This window comes from Balaenoptera acutorostrata, chromosome 4 (assembly GCF_949987535.1).
Source record: "Balaenoptera acutorostrata chromosome 4, mBalAcu1.1, whole genome shotgun sequence".
NCBI lineage: Eukaryota > Metazoa > Chordata > Mammalia > Artiodactyla > Balaenopteridae > Balaenoptera > Balaenoptera acutorostrata.
In genome coordinates, this window is record NC_080067.1 from 27,375,769 (window position 1) to 27,396,270 (window position 20,502).

The following is a 20,502-nucleotide window of genomic DNA, read 5'->3' on the forward strand; positions in this document are numbered from 1 at the left end:
CTGATGAATGTACTCTGGGTGAAAATGTGAATCTGAATAAGTACTAAAAAAACGCAGTTGCATATAAATACAACTGAGTTTTGGTCTAAACCCCTAATTCAAAATGGCCCAGAGAAGGGTCTGCCAATGGGTAGAGGGAAATGAGGCACCTTTTCAGTTTTTAGGATATAGAAAAATGCTTTATAAAAATGGATTTTTTGATATCAACAGGTACAAATTATTTTTAAATGTTTTCTACAAAGTATTATATGTAACAGTGCTAATGATTATATATAATATGTTTCCTCATTGTTTTACTTATTTCTTACAGGAAAAGTAGCCATCAAAAAAGAAGACTTGTGTAACCACAGTGGCAGAGAAACTTGGTTTTCACTACAGCCTATTGATTCCAATTCAGAGGTTCAGGTAAATATTAAGGATTAAGTGATGAAAGAGATTGTCACACACAGAAAATGAGTGAAAAACGAACTAATTATACTAGTTCATTTAGAGAGAGCTTAATCATACCTTATTTTAGATTCTGGCACCAAACATTATAGACCTCTGAGTAACAAATAACTGGAAGGAAATGCCTCGCCACATGAAATCAAGAATAATGTACGTGTATGTGCACGCGTATGTGTTTGGGGGGGTTATATTAGGACAGTTTTTCTCCTTCCTTCGTTCTTTTATTTGGGTCACAGTAGCAAATTACTAGTTTTTTTAGATGGGGAAACGGTTTTAATGGAAAAGGTATGTTTTATTAACTCTGAGGAGAATCCTTAGAAGTCTGTGATTTATTTCATCTGTACTGACCAGGATGCTCTCTTTACTCTCTAATACACTAGACTTGGGAAAATGTTATTCATTCAAACCATGCCTGAGCCCACCATGCAGAGCCTTCATTCCCATACCCACCCTTCCTTTTGTTCATCTTTCTTTTTATTTGAAAGGGTATCATTACTTATTTTAAAGCTCTTCTTTCCTCTTGCCAAAATAAGAGGTCTTAAAGATTCTATGTGTGAATAAAAATGTGTTTAGCCATGTAGCTTAACTTTTGTATTTGTTTCTGAAAAGTCTGAGTTACTCTTAGAAATTATTTCTATCTAAAGGGAATCCTTTTTTTGTAACCCTATTTATTTATAAAATATGATAAGGATTGTGAAACCATTTCCCAAGGGCATAACTGCAAGCAGAATTCTTCTTCTCTAAAAGAAGTTATAATTTGTCACTGTGACTCAAACAGAAGTTTAAGGCAAAAAAAAAAGTACTGCACACACACCCACAGGTATTTGCAAATAAAGTGCCTGTGTCTGTTTCCTCATAACCTCTCAAGCATTCTGTTTGCTTAAATTCTCAAAAAATTAAGTATTTGTTTGCTAAAACCCCTTCTTAAGTACAAAATATAATTGAAACGTCTCCTGTTTTTCCACCCTACCCCATTTTAATGTTCTTTTCTTTCCATTTGACAATAACTTTTATTCTTATCCCAGTTATACTGTATGGTAAATGATCCAGGTGAGAGGCAATGTGATGAAGTGGAAAGGGTTTTAAAGTAGAAGTCTAAAAATTGAGGTCCTAATTTTCATATGTGGTTATTTTACTGACCTTGAATTTTATTTCTATAAAATGGGAATGAAAGTTGCCATGTTGACTCATATGATTGTGAGAATTAAATGAAATACCTTTTAAGAGTATTTTGAAAGCTGTTAATAGTTATACAAATGTAAAATGTCTGTTTACCACCAGTCAGTCAGGTGTCCATTTCCCTAATACGCCTTTACCAAAAGGCAGACATGAAAGTTTTGAAGTGCTAGTTTTTCTTTTTAATAGTTTTAACAAAAAAGAAAGATAAGAAAAGGCTTTGAGAATTTGGTCTAAAATGAAGTTTGAGGATTATTTTAAGATGTAGTTTATTAAAGTCCATTCTTTTTCTTGTGGCCAGTGTTATTTGCTAAAGGATTTAAGGGACCCAGCTCTCCAAAGTTAGAAATTTCTATAGAATACTCTTTATATAATTATTGGAGATGGTTTTAGAGCTCAGTACTGGGTAACAGGCTTTTTATTTGATTGTATATATAAAACTCATGGCTGAAACACAAAAATCTGCAAACAGCATTTAACTGTTAGATATCATGACATTTTTTATTTGCTACGAATTATTTTCATAACCATGAGTTTTTAACCTTTACAGTTCTTTTGTCTTAAATGATAGTTGATTTGTAAGATCTACTCACTATTTAAAATAAATTTTAGAAGGAAGAGTACTTTAGGGAATGGGAGGGGGTGCATGACACTTATCACATTAATCTTGTACATTGGGAATATTGTTTCGCTCCAAAGCTGATCTAGGAATATTAAATCAACCTCCTGAGTCTAAAAAGGATAGAAAAGCAGCCTGATTCATACAAATCCTATTTTGTTAATGAATTTGTTCACTTGCATAAGTTTTATAAAATTTTATAAAAATATCATGGAAATAAGAGCAGTTGGTGGAGCCATAGGAGAAAGCTGTGAGACAGATAGAGTTCAGCAGGAATTTAATCTAATAATTACTGTTAGTAATTAGAACAGCATATATCTAGCACAGTACTAAGGACTTAATATATATTATCTCAGTTAATCTTCAGATTAGCATTATGAGGTATAGGTAGCATTACCTCCATTTTATAGATGGAGAAAATGGATTCATAGAGGTTAAATGACATCTGCAAAGTCACAAAACTGTTAAGTGATGGAACCATCATTCCCATAAAGAGCTTGTCTGATTCTAAAACTCCTAACCACAGTGCTTTACTACCTTTCACTATTCTGTACTGTTGGTCTTAAAAAGGCTTCAACATAGATTATTAAGAGAATCACTTAGGAAAATCTGAGCATAAGGCACAGAAGCTTACCCAAATTAGCTCAGAGAAAAAGGGAGTGACATTAGAAAGTTCCTGGGAAGCTCCTTGGAGTATAATTACAAGAACTTCAGTATGGCCAGTGAGAGCTAGAAAGTTGTCAGGCATTTACATAGGAGCTGCATCCTAAGTGGAGATCAGGTTTCTTACTATAATAGACTAGATACAGTTCACATAGAATTATTTTTGAAAAGACTTTAATTTCTCATAAAGTAAACTAAAATAATGGGTGGTTTGTTTGTTTTTGGTTGACCACCACATAAAATAGCTTAGCTGGCTTGCATTTAGCACCACGGTGAATGAAAAATATATACTGTATCTTTAAAGTGTGGACTTCTCAACACAGCAGTAGATACTGCGGGAGGCACATAGGATTGAGACCCACTGATGCATTTCTCCCTACTCATGTGCTCACTGTGCTCCTTGAGTATAAGTGCTCACTGTTTAAATAGTGTTTTTCTTCTTTCCCTTTTATTTTGTAAAGTGAATAGTTAATGTTTTCTCTCTATTTTTGGCTCTAATTTTTTTTTTTTTTTTTTTTGGCTGCGTTGGGTCCTCGTTGCTGTGCGCAGGCTCCTCTCTGGTTGCGGCGAGCGGGGACCACTCCTTGCTGCGGTGTGCAGGCCTCTCATTGCGGGGGCCTCTCTTGTTGCAGAGCACAGGTTCCAGGCACGCGGGCTTCAGTAGTTGTGGCTCACGGACTCAGTAGTTGTGGCTCGCGGGCTCTAGAGCGCAGGCTCCGTAGTTGCGGCTCACGGGCTCAGTTGCTCCGCGCGCGGCATGTGGGATCTTTCCGGACTAGGGCTCGAACCCGTGTCCTCTGCTTTGGCAGGCAGACTCCCAGCCACTGTGCCACCAGGGAAGCCCCCTGCTCTAATTTTAATAACTATTCACTTTGCAAAATGAAGGGGAAAGAAAAAAAACGTTGTTTAATGATGAGATTCCATGGTATTCTTTTTGTATGTCTGATGAGACTAACATGTCTCTCCCTTCTGCTTCTCTCTGTAAATCCACTCTAATTTCTTGTTGACAGCTAAAAAATGCCACATCAGTCTTTGAGCCTACTTGAGCATACGGCCCCCTCACCCTCTAAGGTCTGACTCAGTTCTCTTGCACAATTTAGAGAGAAAATTTGGCAGACTTGGGTCAGATGCCTACTGCAGTCTAATTTGATATGATTGGGGATTAAAGTTTTGGGGCGTTGTCCCCTAAGAAAGGGGTTTAGGTAGAGGAAATGATTGGTATCTCTACTTCAGAGGAGATGTTTGATTTCCTAGCTCTAATTGGCATTTGTACCCAAGAGTTGCTAAATTATTGTTGTCTGAGGATCTTCAGCTGTGACATGAGAACTTCAGTATATAGGATTCCCTTCAGTTCTAAAGTTCTAGGGAAGTAACATGTAGAAACATAATTTAGCCCTCAGATGAAAGGATTCCATAGTAGTAAGATGGGTTTTATACCAAAACAGTTCAGAAATTGCTAAGAACACTAACCTCTTACCTTGAATTGTTTCCCAGATGCTTTATTATTGCTGTTAATGTTAATTGTTTTCAGTTTTCTTTTCAAACATTCAAGACAATATAATATTTCATGAGTGTGTTTTGCTACACTTTTTTTTTCCTGTTCTTTTTTGTTTTGTTTTGCAGCGTTCCCCCGTGGCTTGAACTACTCTTTGCTCAACCCACTCTAATCTGCCTTCAAACCCCACAGTGGGTTGGAGGGAGAGCATAGACAGCTCTCACTAATGTTACGCATGACACTGTGTTAAGTCTAGTGGACATTTTTCAGTCCTCCTCTTACATGGTCTTTCAGCAACTTTTGATACTGTTGACTGCTCCCTCTTTTTCAAAGCATTTTCTTCCTTAAGTTTGTGGTCCTGGTTATCATCCTATTTCACTTGGTGTTCTTTCTCTGTATTCTTTGCCACGTAAACGAAGTTAATATGAGTTGTGTTGGTGCCCCTTCCTATAAATCTTCTTTTGGCTTAGGTCATCTGCAGCCATGCTTTTAGCTATTTGGTCCTGGAACTCACAATAACTTTAAGTATTTTTCCTTTCTTTATTTTTTAGGTACTATGATAAAAAGTATGCCTTTATATAAGACTGATTAAACCAAATCTCTCATATGGAGAAGTTGGTGCTCTCATTAATTAAGGGTGTTTGTCTCACACAACTTGTACAAGCAGTAAATCCAGATGCAATATCAATCACATCCTTTTGATGTAACTACTTAGTTAATAAGTCTTTTTACCAACAAGCTTATCTTGAATTTCTGGATCCTGCCATAAGTTATTGATTGTTTTATAGGTTTTTTTTTTTTTTTGGTGTGTGTAGGGTGGTAATATGGCCTCTGCCCTTGTTTAAAACAAGCAAGCATTTAAAAAAATCCAAAGATTATATAGCTAATAATGCATAAATCAAGGGTTTTTTTTACATGCTGTTAAGACATAATGAGTATAAAGGTATCTTAAAAACTTCATTTGTAAATTTATAAACATGAAATAATAAAGGAATGAACCATTCTAGATCATAATAAATACTTCTTTAAAGAGAAAACAAATCCATCCATAAACAGAAGGTATTAAGTAAAACCTTTATTTTTTCATCAGATAGGCAGTCGTGTCCAAAATGATTTATAGAATTAATTACTATATATAAAAACATCTATCAGAAATCTAGAAGTTTCCTTCATATGAAGAAAAATTTTCATCAGTTGAAATATACTTGAGTTCTGTGGAATGGTTGTTAAAATTTAATTTAATGGTCGTTTAAATTAATTTATTAATGTTGATAAAACAAAAAAATGTTTAGATTCAGGAAGTTTTGCGTTGTGTTTTGCCCAAATACCTATATTCATTTGAATTTCCCAAATTGTATGCAGAAATTCACATAATATCTTCTAAATGGTACCAAGACTATACATACTATAAAATTAAAATAATCACAGATTTTTCTATGTGAAATTTTTGAAACAGTAACTGAAATAAAGTTAGAATATAAACCTTCAGACAGTAATAAGTTCCTAAATACGCTGCCTAATACAAATTAATGTGATATAATTGCTTATATCAACCTAATATAATTAGTGGTATGAAATATATATAGAATAATACCCTTTAAGTATTTGATTTATTTTTAAATAGAAGTCTAGAATATAGTGTCAGATATTTGAACTTCCGTTATTTTCTGACATATGTGAAAGGTATACTATTTTGTCACTGAACCTCCCCTAGGAGGTTGGATAATAAGAAAGCTGTTGTGGACCGAATCACATTGCATGTTTATCACCAAATATAGTTCCTTGTCAGCATCTTAACAGTTACCTCTTTGTAAGTAATGTCCCTGTTTTTTTTTAGTTGCCTTAGGATTTTCTCTTTATATTTGTTTTCATCAGTTTTACTATGCTGCACCTACGTGTGGTTTTCTTTTTATCCTACTTGGGTGTTCCTAGGGGCTCTTGATTACTGTGCCTTGTTGTCTTTCTTCAGTTTAGGAAAATTCCAGGCAATTATCTCTTCAGCTTTTTTTTCCCCCCTGTTCATTCTTTCTCCTCTCTTCTGGGACTTCAGTTAACGTGAATAATAGACCATTTTACTATGTCTCATATGTCTCTTATACTCTCTCCCTCTCTGACTAATCTATCTCCTATTTCACCAATCCTCTTTTCAGCTGTGGCTAATCTTTAAATACATGTTCATTTTGGTTATTTTATTGTTTAATTCTAAATTTTTCATTTGACATATTTTATACTTTCCAGGTATTTGCTGAGTTTTCATTTTGTTTTCTATTTCAAAAAAAGAAAAATCTGTCCATTAACTCCAACATCTGTGTCTCCTGTGAATCTGCTGCTCTTTGTCAGTTTTTGATTTTTTGGTTTTTGTGTTTGCGGGGGGTGGGTTGGTGTGTGGTCTTAGGGCATGCTTTGTAATTTTTGATGGAATGCTGGACATTGAAATATGAAATATTTTAGAGATAACTTGAAACTCTGGATGATATTTTTTTCTTCCTCCAGGAAAGATTTACTTTTGCTTTTGGCATGTGGTTAGGCTAGAGGCCGATCACTTTAATCCAGTTAGGGATTTGGCTGATTCCAGGCTAGGTTTTACTCTTTGTAAAGGCTGATCTATGTTGTTCACCCTTTGTACTCAAGCATAGGCCTTCAAAGGTTCCAACAGAAAGCCTGGGTGTTTATGAGAGCCACTCTATCTTGGTGGGCCCTGGGCTCCCATTTTTATCATGCCCAGTTGAGATTGTGGAAAGTTTTGAGTAAGCTTTCCAGCTTCTCAAGCCACTGCTGAAGTTAGGGAGGCCTTTTCAATAAGCTTCTTTGGATGCTCTACCGGCAACTTCTGTTTATATCTCATTGGCCAGAACTGTATCTTATGGCTATCCTTAGCCACTATCCCTGGCTTCAAGGGAAACTAGGAAATGTTTTGCTGAACTCTCCTCCCCACCCCCCAAATAAACTTGTTTTGCTACAATCTAACTCTATAAAATGGTGACAAATGTAAGTAAAACTGAACTGTCATGTGAACATAGTAAGGAATACTAAATTTTTCTTAAATGTTTTCAAATTTGGGTTTCTAACACTAAAAAATAGCTTCAAATAATTTTTAAAACTTCTTGTTCATTTTTCTTTATTAGAAAGCAAAACACAATGGTAGTAGAAACTTACAAAATCTAGATGAACAAAAAGAAAAAAATTTGAAATCCTACCAACCAAAGATAAGTTCTATCAATGTTTTGGTAGATAGCCTTGTAGTAATTTTATATAGTAATATATATAGTATGTTTTATTTTATAAATTAATATTGTATTATACACCCTCTTTTGTGACTTGTTTCTTCTACTAAGTATCATGTATATATTTCCATGTTAAAGTATATAATGAGGTAGTGTTTTCCAGTTTAGAAATTATAATTTCCTTAATTTAACTCATAATGCTTTTTAATTTTAGTGTTCCACCCTTATAGTATGTATCTTGTGTCTGCTTGTTCTCTCCCCACTCTTTTCTTGACCAGGTTAATACGTAATTACGTTATTGTTGACTAATGCCAAAGGAATGTTCTGTTTAACAGCCAGCGGGAGTAATGAACATATTAGGTAGGCTCTGACTCTGATAATGATTCCTGGTAGAACCCCATTAAATATCTTCTGATTTCTAGTCTTGAGTTGCTACAGTGCTGTGATTTTTAGTTGTGAATGAAATTATTATACTTTTTTCCTACTCTATATTAAGTTTGTATTGTTTTAAAAATAGATTAGATCCTAGACATTTCCTGAGAAACAGTTGGGAGTGCCTTGTTAGTATACGGTTTCTACCATAAAATACATACATGTTAAAATGGTACAACTGCTTTGAGATGTAAATGTTGGTGCAGTTGGCTAGGCTCACTCATTTGTCAAGTGACACAGATGCTGGTGTGACAGCAAATATGATTCAAAATTCTGGTTGAGTAATATTATAAATTACTACATATCGTGAACCTTCTTGAGGTCACTCTTGAATAGTAGGGGTTGTGAATATTAAATGCTGGACTAATGAAAGACCTAATTTATAAATTATGTATGGTTTTATAAATATTTGTGTCTAGATTTTTAGTGGAAGGTTGGCTAGATATAGTTTCAATTCCACCTAACTGCTAATTTTATGACAGCTATTGCCTTTGTTTTTTAGAGCTTAGCTTTCTCATGAAGACTTTTGTGTTGAGATCCATCAGTGTTTATCGCTCATCCTTCTAACCCTGCGATTTGTAGTTAGTGGACCTCAGACTCACTCTTGTATAAAATATGCCCATTAAAAATAGGCTGATTCAGGTTAGATTTCTGTGTATGTCTGAAAAGGTTGTTCCAAAGAGGAACAGTGACTAGATAATAAACTTTCCTATCTCTGATGAAATAACTTATGTCATTAGTCCCTGGATATCACACCCCTGAAATCTCCACTTGGCAATGTGGCAATTTGTCTTGTCAGCTGGGTGGAGGTAATCCAACACTGATTCTTAACCAGTTCAGAATTGCTCACAACCAGTTTAGAATTGCTCATCACCAGTGGCAGGGTAGAAATATCAAGCTCCAGATTATATTGTTCCTAAGCCTTTGTTTCTTGAGAAGTTGATAGTTTGCTTAAAACTTATACTAGTGAATTTTTTAAAAACCCATTTATTAATGGCTGTTTAAGAAAGTAGTCCTTTATTTTCATTTTCAGTATCCCATTTTTTCATCAGTGCTCTTGGCCATATATTGTTATCTTTTATTTATTGTCTGCCCAACTAGATTGCGAGTTCTTATAAGCAGCGACTTTGTTTTATACTTCTTTGGATTCTTACCCACTCCCACAGTGCCTCCTAAAATGTAGTAGATATTCCATAAATCTTAATTATTTGAGAAAAGTAAGTGTTGACAAATTGAATCTTACTAGCTTTAACTTAGTTTTATTGTTGTAGAATTGTATGATTTCTCTGTCTTTTAATGATACTGTCTCTATACTTATTATCTTCTCTGGAAAAAGCATTCTACATCTTGTAATTTGCTAAATGCAAAATTCCCTAAAATGTAAGTTTTATCTTTCTTTTTGATTCATGATAATTGAGATAAATATGTGTTGAACTGGGCATAAAATTCTTAGATTTGAATACCACGTTTGATATAAGCATTTGACTGCTTATTTTTCAGATTTTGATCTACATTGTTGGTTATTAGTCGTTTAACAAGTACTTAATGGAGACAAAGCCGTGTGCTAAGGATCACTAGTATTTAGTTAGTGAATAACTAAATATTATGGCTACCATTTGAAAAAGTACATACCTTTAATTAATATTTTATCAGTAAAATAGACTTCTCAGTTTGTAATTTTTTTTTCATTATAGGGTAAAGTTCACCTTGAATTAAAACTGAATGAACTGATAACAGAAAATGGAACTGTGTGCCAGCAGCTTGTTGTACAGTAAGCATATTTCTTCTACCAAGTCAACTAGATATAATTCTCCATTTTGTATGCTTTCAATTTTAAGCCAACTCCTTATTTTAAATACTTCAGAAACTTTTTTCAGAAATGAACTCTGCTATGCCATTTCTTTTTTTTTTTTTTTTTTTTTTTAAAGATTTATTTATTGATTGATTGATTGCTATGTTGGGTCTTCGTTTCTCTGCTAGGGCTTTCTCTAGTTGCGGCAAGCGGGGGCCACTCTTCATCGCGGTGCGCGGGCCTCTCACTATCGTGGCCTCTCTTGTTGCGGAGCACAGGCTCCAGACGCGCAGGCTCAGTAGTTGTGGCTCACGGGCCCAGTTGCTCCACGGCATGTGGGATCTTCCCAGACCAGGGCGCGAACCCGTGTCCCCTGCATTAGCAGGCAGACTCCCAACCACTGCACCACCAGGGAAGCCCAATGCCATTTCTTTATTAATTTGTTTTCCACTTTATTTTCTCACATCTAGTCTACTCAGATTACATATGATGAGTCATTAATTCATTCAACCAGTATTTATTTAATGTGTGTTACATGATAGATATAGGATCACAGATAAACGTGTCTAACCACCTAGCAGCAACGAGTTGGAAAAGCTTCCCAGTAGAGGGCCTCTAGAAACTCTAGATATAACACAGCAGAGCATTAGGGACCTTGGGGCTAAAACTAAATGTATACCTTGAGATTACCAGTATTGATTCTCACCTACTTTGAATTCCTTTTTTCCTCTTTTCTCTCAACTTACTTTTATCACCCCGACTCTAATCTTCTAACTGTTCTGGAAATCTGTTTCAGCCCAATCCTCCACCTTTTCCCTCTCACCCAAACCCTTCCTCTGTGTTGTCAACAAACAATGGGGATATCCCTGACTTCTGAATGTTTTCTCTCTTTGTCTTAACTGATAATGTGAATATCCCCTGAAGTACTGTTTCCTCTACTGCCTTCTCAGTCTGAGGCTATGTATTCTACCATACCCACCCTTAGAGCCAGGGAGTAGGGTCAATATTACTCTCCTACTGCTGCTCCAGACTATAAATTTTTCTCCTAATTATGAACACCCCAGATCCTTTGAGGTATTCTCTCTCTATATAAATATACATATTGATATTTATGTGCTTATATATATGCATAAAATACTATATGTAATATTACTCAGTTAATTTTTTCTGAACTCTTTTAAAGAAGGTTGCACATATTATGATCCTTAATATATCAGTGTGTATTTCCTAAGAAAAAGGATATTCTCTTAAATATAATATTTAAATGTACTTTAGTACAGTTATCAAATTCAGGAAATTTAACATTGTTACAATAAAAGTATAATCTGTAGTTTTTATATTTCAATACTTTAATCTACAGTTACAATATTTCACTTTTTTTTTTTTTTTTTTTAAAATAAACTCCAGTGAGAAGGAGCACAATTAATACCCCACTTAGATTTTTTTTTTTTTTTTAAAGGATTTTCTTATTTATTTATTTATTTATTTATTTATTTTTGGCTGTGTTGGGTCTTCGGTTCGTGCGAGGGCTTTCTCCAGTTGCGGCAAGCGGGGGCCACTCTTCATCGCGGTGCGGGGACCGCTCTTCATCGCGGTGCGCGGGCCTTTCTCTATCGCGGCCCCTCCCGTCACGGGGCACAGGCTCCAGACGCGCAGGCTCAGCAATTGTGGCTCACGGGCCCAGCTGCTCCGTGGCATGTGGGATCTTCCCAGAACCAGGGCTCGAACCCGTGTCCCCTGCATTAGCAGGCAGATTCTCAACCACTGCGCCACCAGGGAAGCCCACAATATTTCACTTTTGTCAACTGTTCCAATAATGTCCTTTAAGACATTTTTTTTCTCTCCAAGAAAGAATACAGTTCAAGATCATGTATTACATTCAGTTGTCATGTCTCTAATCTCCTTAACCTGTACTTTTAGCTATTCGTTGTCTTTCATGGTAGTGAGATTTTTGAAGAATACAGGCCAGTTGTTTTTTCACATGTTCCTCAGTTTGGATTTACCTACTAAAAACAGGATTTGTTTACAGTTTTTCCCCCTAGACTGAGAGCATATAGTGAAAGTATTTGGATTACTCTCTGCCCTGCTCAGTTCAGTTATGTTGTACATTTGAAATACAGTTAATTGGATTGATTTGGTTTGCATTTAGTTTAATGTTGTTTTCCCCCATCCTTGTTGGTTTACTTTTATTTTACTGAATACGTAGAGTATCAGGATGACTTCAAAAGTCAGAACTATACCAAAAGGCATTACTCAGAGATGTGTTCAGTCCCCTCTCTTTATATCCAGCTCTAGGCAACCATGATCTGATTTCTCTCCTTATAGTTTTTGTCTTTTCCAAAATGTCATATGAACAGATCTATATAATATATAGTCTCTTGTGTCTTTTACTTAGCATGCTTTTGAGATTCATCCACATTATGTATCAGGAGTTCATCCTTTTTTAGGTATTATTTTCTTTGTTTCTTGCCATAACTTGGTAGATACTGTTGTCCTCGTTTTACAGATGACAAAACGATGCACAGATTGGGTAAATAAGCCCAGGTTTGTACAGGGAGAGTAGAGCCTGGATTTGAACTCTGGCAGTTTGATTTTTTTTTTTTTTTAATTTTGAGATAATCATAGATTTGCAAGAAATTACAAAGTGCAGAGAGGTCCTGTGTACTCTAAACTTAGTTTCCTTCAGTGGTTACATCTTACATAACTATAAATACAGTATAAAAACCAGAAAATTGACATTGTATAGTGTACAGGGTATCATTTTATCATGTGTAGATTTGTGTAACCACCACCACAATTAAGATACAAAACTATTTTATCACTGTAAATATTTCCCTCATGCTACCCCATTATAGTCGCAACCACTCCTTCCCTACCCCCATCCCTAATCGTTTGCAACCTCTAATCTGTTCCATATCTAAAATTTTGTCATTTCAAAAATCTTACACAAATGGACTCTTAATAGTTTGTGACTTTTTGAGATTGGCTTTTTTCCACTCAGATCCAGCCAGTTGTGCACAAGTTTCTTAAAGATTGAATATAGTTGTGTCACTTTTTAAAATCTATTTTGCCAATTTCTGTCTTTTATTTAGTGAATTTATACATTTACTTTTAATATAATTATAGATATGTTAGGCTTAAATCCACCATTTTATTTTTTGTTTTCTGTCCCCTCTATTTTCTTTTTCCTGTGGGTTACTTGAACTTGTTTAGAATTACATTTTGATTTATCTATAGTGTTTTTTTAATCTATAGTGTATCTCTTTGTATAGTTTTTTTAGTGGTTGCTTTAGGTATTACATTGTACATGTGTAACTTATAGTCTACTGGTGTTGACATTTTAGCAGTTAGAATAAAATGTAGAAACCTTACCTTTTAATCCTCCACCATTTGTAATATAATTGTGTTAAGTATTTCCTGTGCAACAGTGAAAACCACATCAAAGTGTTATAATTTTTCTTTCAGTTATTAACACAATTTAGAAAAGAAGAGAATTCTAAGTCTATTGTATTTACTCATATTTTTGCTCTTTCCATATTCTTTCCTTCCTGTCATTTCAGGATCCCTTCTTTTATCACTGTCTTTATGTTTAGAGAATTTCCTCTTACCATTTTTTTAGGATAGGTCTACTGGTGACACATTCTTTTAGTTTTTCTTCATCTGAGAATGTCTTGATTTTTTTCTTGATTCCTGAAAGATATTTTCACTGGATATAGAATTCTTGGTTGATAGTTCTTTTTTTTTTTTTTTTTTCCCCAGCACATGAAAAATGTACCACTTCCTTCTGGCCTCCATGATTTTTGATGAGAAATCCACTATCATTCAAAGTGTTTTTCCTATGCAGGTTTTCCTATGTTTCTCTCTGGATGCTTTCAGGATTTTTTTCTTTGTCTTTAGTTTTCTAAGTGTTTTAGTTTGACTATAGATTTGTTTGGGTTTATCATGTTTGATGTTGGCTCAGCTTGAATCTATATGCTTATGTCTTTTGCCATATTGGGAAACTTTTAGCCATTATTTCTTGTTAAATTTATCAGCCCTGCCAGCCTTCTCTCCTCTCCTTTTGAGACTCCAGTGGCATGAATGTTAGATCTGTTATTGTCCCACACATCCCTGAGGCTCTGCCCTTTTTTGTTCCGGTCTGTTTTCCCTCCGTTGTTCATATTGGGTTATTTCTGTTGTTCTGCCTTTAAAAGCTCACTGGTTTTTTCCTCTGTCCTCTCCATTCTACTGTTAAACTCAACTATTGAATTATTTTTATTTTGGTTATTGTATTTTTAAGTCCTAAAATTTCCATTTGGTTCTTCTTTATATCTTCATTTCCTTGGTGAGACTTACTATTTTTTGCTGAAACTTTCTATTTTTTCATTTATTTCAAACATGTTCATAATTGCTCATTGAATCATTTTTATGGTGGCTGCTTTCACATTTTTGTCAGATAAGTCCAACGTCCATGTTATCTCAGTCTTGTCATCTGCCAGTTGTCTTTTCTCATTTAAGTTGGAGATTGTCTGGTTTTTCATATGTTGGATGGTTTTCAGTTCTATCCTGGACATTTTGGGTATTACATAATGAGACTCTAGATATTGTTTAAATCTTCTCTTTTAGCCAGGCTCCTCTGACCCTCTGCTGGTGGGGGAAGAGGAGTCCCAGTTTCATTACTGTCAGGTAGAGGTAGAAGTCCAGGTTCCTGACTCAGCCACTCCTGTTAACCCTGGGGGAAGAGTGAGAAGTGTTCCTTGTTACTGCTGAACGAAAGTCATAGTTCACGCTCCCCTTAATTCCTTCCTGTTACCACTTTGGTGGGATAGGGAGGAGTACCTTTCTACTGCTCCACGTGGCCTCCACTGACACCCTGGTTGGGAGGAGTTAGTTACCCCTAGAAAGCGGTGAAAGTCTTGCCTTCCCACTCAGCATTCTCTGACACCACCCTGGCGTGGAGGGAGAGGAGTGCCTCATTGGTGCTGGCTGGTGATGGAAATCCAGGCTCCTCATGTGGTCTCTACTGACTCCATGGGAAGAAGGGGCTCATTACAGCCTGTCAGAGGTAGAAGTCTAGGCTCTCCCCTCAACTTTTGGCCTTTGTTGATGGGGGTGAGGGTGGATCCACAGTGTTTCTCATGGTGTTTGATTGGAGTAGATGGTTATTGTCTAAAAATGGTTTCTATCTTGCTAAGCTGCCCAGTTCCTGGTCCTTTGGCTAGAGAAAGCTGGCTTTTCTTGGGGCATTTTGTTGTCTGCTCCCATTGATGGGTGTTTCTGGGTTGGTAGCTTCTCTAGCACTCAGTCTGGGATGTATAAAGTGTAAGAAAGCCCAGGGAATTCACTGCTGGGTTCCAATTTCCTTGGGTCCCAAGATCTCTAATTGGCTTGCCTTCTTCTCTTCACCTTTCAGTTTTCTTATGTTTGTTTAACATCTAGGGTTTTTAGCAATGCTTAATGGGAAGAAGAAGGAGGTGTGCATGTACTCCATCTTGTCCTAGAACTGGAAACCAGTCCATTTCTTTTTACTTACAAATAGTGTTCCTTTGTATGGAATTTGTTTGCCCATTCACCAGTTGATGGATATTTGAATTGTTTCCCATTTGAGGCTATTATAAAGAAAACTGCTATAAATGTTCACAAACAGGTCTGTATGTGGACATATGCTGATCTGCATTCTTTTCTTCCTTCTCTTTTTCACTTAAGCCTCCACTGTCCATATTCACTGTCCATACAGCAACAGAACTCCAGTAGTAGTTTTGTGGAACTTACTGCTGATTTCTCAACTTTAGAGGTATTTGAAGTTTGTGGTATTTTTGTTTTTTCAGTAATGCTCAAGGCATGGTTTTATGTATTGTTTTCTTTGTGCTCCTTGCTGAACTACAGTTTTGGGGAGTAGTGTGTGGGAAGGTTCATATCCCAGCAGTTGCTATTATTCTCCAGACCTGGAAGCTCCCCACTGTAGCATTTCCTGAACTTCAGTAAGACCTCCATCCGCTAATCTCTACCACATTCTTACCTGCTCCTATTTTTACTTTCTTCTAGGTCTTTTTCTATGATCTGTCAGTATAGTCATTTTCTTACAGGTTCCCTAAACTCCCCTGATCTTCTCTTCCTTTTATATTTATATCCCTTTTATATGAATGAACTCAACTTCTTCTGTGTTCAGTGTGCACCTGAATATTGCTGGAGAAAATCACACAGAAAGACTAATTTTACTTTAAATTCATGATCACAAACCTCACATGGATACTTACAACTATCACGGAGTTTTACTGTGCTTCTCTAATACACCTATGAGATTCTCCATCGCTACAGACTGCAAATTGGTCACATCTTCCTGAATCCAAATCTGCAAACCTGTATTGGCCTCTATCTTTTTGTCCTTATGTTTTAGTCGATGAGGTGCTCCTTTTCTTGTTGGGAGTGAATTCTTCCATCTGAACTCTGGATTCTTTCTCTTTCCCCTACAAAGGACTTTGCTCCTTCAGTTATCCCTTCTTCTGTTTCATCAACTTTACCTGCTCTTCTAGATTGTTCTCACCAGCATGTAAACATGTTCTAGGATCTTCCATTCTAAAAGACATGCCTTCGCAGACCTCATCTCTAGCCCCCTCTCCCAGCTACCATCCCCATTTCTCTGCTCTCCTTTGAATGCAGACTTCTCAAAGTAAGATTGTCTAATAGATATGGGTGTGTGTGTGTGTGTGTGTGTGTGTGTGTGTGTGTACACTAGCTCTGAGTGTTCACTGAGAAGGCCTGCAAACAGTGTCATCCCAGTAGCAATGAGCATACTTAGCACCCGTATCTTGACTTCTAAATACCATTCTCTAGTCAGCACTATGCACTAGATCTTTCTGTGATGATGAAAATGTTTATGTCTTAACTGTCCAATACGGTGGCCACTAGCTTTGTGTGGCTTATTGAAAACTTGAAATATGACTAGTGCAACTAAAGAGCTAAATTTTAAATTTTGTCTAATTTTAATTAATTATAATTTAAATAGCTAAATGTGGCCAATGGCTACAGTATTAGAACTGCTCCAATAAAAAGAACATGGAGGGGTTTTTTTTGTCTTGTTTTGTTTTGTCTTTTTAGCAGTGACTAGTTTCAGGGTTTGGGCAGAGAAAAATACAAGATGAGCCCAGAGCATCTATGGAATCAGAAAGTAAGGAATTGCTCAAAAAATAATGAGGGCATGTGGAAAGGATGTTGAAGTCAACTTGAAAGAGCTCCAAATAACCAAATCTGGGACAATTTGATCATCAAAATAAGTAATGATAATAATGGATTAAAACCTGTAGAATAAAATAAATATCCATGAGCCAATGCTGATACAACAATTAAGTAAATACATGGGAGAGAAAGGACTGCTTTTCCTTATTGATGAATATAGGACAAGTGATGGAAATAGAAACATCACTATTAGCAAACACTACAATAATAATTAGTGTAGGGACGAATCATCTAGAGATGCTAAATAAGTGAGCATAAGTGTAATGACAAACAGCATATATGCATAGTCTCAAAGAATAACCCTGTAAGATGTCTGATAGGTACCATCTTAACTGAGTGATCAAAGTTAATGTCCCTGATAATGAGACATTCAGTACCTCCTGTTAACTTGCATTGAGAAGGATACCAAGATGCATAACCTCAATCTAATCATGAACAGACATCAGACAAGTTCAATTTAAGGAATATTCTACAAAATAACTGGCCAGTACTGGCAAGATCATGGGGCAGAGCAGGAAAAGTAAGGAACTGTTTTAGGATGGAGGAGACTAAGGAGACATGACAGCTAAATACAACTTGTTATTTATTATTAACTAACATCGTATCCATGTTAGTTTCCTGCTTCTATAATTCTATTCTGATTACACAAAATGTTAACGTTGGGTTATGGGTATACAGGAACTCTGCATATTATTTAACAACTTTTTGGAAGTCAGAAATTATTTCAAAATAAAAAGTTTTTAAAAAATTGTCTACACCTTATGCATTCAACACAGATCTTTTTTCTAGCTCCAGACTTACATGTCTACCTACCTTCGATGTCTCACAGCATTGCAAATTTAACACATTTAAAACTGCAATATTGATTCTTGTATCTATCCAGCTCCTCCCCACAGCTCAAGCCAGAAATATGGGAGTCACTTAAAATCTTTTCTCCTCTTTCTCCCCCAAGATTGGATCTATTTCTTACTGATTCTATAAAAATTTTTCTTGAATTTTCTAATTTTTAATAATACTTACTGACACCTCCTTATTTCAAACCACAGTCAAACCTTGAACCTTGAGTCAAAGATTGGTCAGAAATTGGTAAATAGGCAGGAGCTAGATCTTAAGAGGTGCTTATATACCATGTGACCTTATAAAACTTATATGAGCTTATGGAACTATTGGAAGATTGTAGACAATAGAGTATGGACAAATTTGCATTTTAGAAAGATCAGATTTGTGACAGCAGTAAGTATAGAAAGGTGAATTTGAAGGGTGTTAGGGTGATCCAAGTCAGAGGTGATGGCTTCTGTGCCAGAGCAACAGTTGCAGATGTGAGAAAAGAGGCCAGATGAAGTAATATTTAAAGAGTAGAATCACTGAAACTTACTGATTGATTAGATATAGAAAGTGAGGAGGAAGGAGAATTTAAGTGTGGCTCCAGATTTCTAGATTGTGTTGCTTGGTGGTGGTGGTATGCACAATGAAGAGAAAATACTGGAAGAGAAGCTGCTTTAATAAGAGATGGTAATGAGTTGAGTTTTAGCTGCTCTTGAACATCTAGGTAGGGATTTCATTTCCATCAGGCATTTAGATATAAAAATCTTTAACTCTGTGGTGAGATCTCATATAGAAATGTATGGTTGATGGTAGTTGTGGCCATAAGAATAGATGTGATAGAAGTAGGCTTAAGGGAGGTTATGTAGCATAAAGAGAGCAGTTGACTGAGAGCAAATCCAGCAGTAGACGTAGAAAAACATGTGAGGAAAACATGAAGGAGACAGATAGGTGATATGAGGGATGTTAGGAGAGTGAGGGTCAAGGAAACCAAGAGAGAAGAGGGTTTCAAGGAGAGAGTGATCAGGAATATTGCATGCAGCTAAGAAGTCCAGTGAGAGGAGCCCTGAAAAACATGGATAGCATTTGACACTCAGGGGACCTTAATGAGGAGACTGTCCATAGAATGACAAATGCAGAAAAAAACTGGGTTTCAGTAGGGTGAGGAGTGAGTGGGGAGGTCAAGAAATTTGGAGAGAAAAACAGAAAAATTAGATAGGTACAGAGTGACTTAAGTCCAGGCAGTGATCTTTATATTAGAGAAACAGGCTGAGGGAAAGAACCTGAGGAGAGAAACTTCAGACAAATTGAATATATGGTTGTTGCTACTATATGGAAATTTTAAAAATTGTTTTGTATCCTGTAACCTTTTTACATTCACTTATTAGTTCTACTAGCTTTTTAAAAATAGATTCCATTGAATTTTGTACATAGACAATTGTGTCCTCTATGAATAGAGTTTTACTTCTTCCGTTTCAGTCTGGATACCTTTTATTTCTGCTTCTTACCTTATTGTACTGGCCAGAACCTCCAGTACGATGTTGAATAGACGTTGTGAGAGCAGACATCCTTGTCTTATTCCTTATCTTAGAGAGAAAACCTTCAGTTTTTTACCAGTAAGTACAATGTTAGCCGTCCTTCATCAGGTTGAGAAAGTTCCCTTTTGTTCCTAGTTTGCTGAGAATTTTTATCAGGGATGGATATTCAAACGATCTTATGCTTTTTTTGTTTTCATTTGTTAATATGGTGAATCTTGTTGATTGATTTTTGAATGTTAAGCCAGCGTCCACTTGGTCATGTTGTGTTAATATTGTCATGTATTGCTGGCTTTGATTTGCTGAAATTTTGTTAAGGATTTTTGCATCTCTGTTCATGAAGGATATTGGTCTGTACTTTTCTTGTAATGTCTTTGTCTGGTTTTGGAATCAGGATATTAATGGTCTCTTTGAATGAATTGGGAAGTATTTTCTCCTCTTCGATTTTCTGAGTGTCTATAGAATTGATGTAATTTATTTTTTATATGATTAATATATGAATCCACAAGTGAAGCCATCTGGGCCTGGAATGTTTTTGTTTTGTTTTTTGTTGGAAAGGTTTTTAACCAGGAATTCAATTTCTTTAATAGATACATAATTATTCAAAAAAAAATTTTTTTAGTAATTTTGGTAGTTTGTATCTTTCAAGGAACTTGATCATTTAATCTGAGTTGTACAATTCTTTGTATAAAGTTGTTCAGTTATTCCTTTTTAACCCTTTAATATGTGTAGACTTCATGGTGATGTCCTAATGTTGGTAATTTGTGTCTTCACTCTTTTTTTCCTAATCAGTGTAGCTAGGGGTTTATCAATTTTAATGACCTTCTTAAAGAAATGGCTTTTGATTTTATTGTTTTTATATATTTTCTGTTTTCTCTTTTATTGATTTTCACTTTTATTATTTCTACTTATTTTGGGTTTAATTTGCTCTTCTTTTTAAAGTTTCTTTTGATTGATGCTGAGGTCAGTGATTGGAAATCTTTCTTCTTTCCTTAGTGCTATCCGTTTTCATCTAAGTACTACTTTAGCTGGATCCCACAAATTTTGATATACTGAGTTTTCATTTTCATTCATTTAAAAAT

The 20,502-nt window shown here is 35.7% G+C and overlaps 1 protein-coding gene across 2 annotated transcripts in view; it reads left to right on the top strand.

The window, feature by feature from the left end:
• RASA2 (RAS p21 protein activator 2) overlaps positions 1-20,502 on the top strand; it is a 118,315-nt gene that overhangs the window by 39,123 nt on the left and 58,690 nt on the right. The window contains exons 4-5 of one of the 2 annotated variants that reach the window (XM_057545522.1): positions 311-405; positions 9,751-9,827. In XM_057545522.1, coding sequence (XP_057401505.1) covers positions 311-405; positions 9,751-9,827 — 172 coding nt within the window. Of the gene's footprint in view, positions 1-310; positions 406-9,750; positions 9,828-20,502 lie in introns of those variants that run through there. The other variant, XM_057545521.1, reaches the window with a different exon arrangement.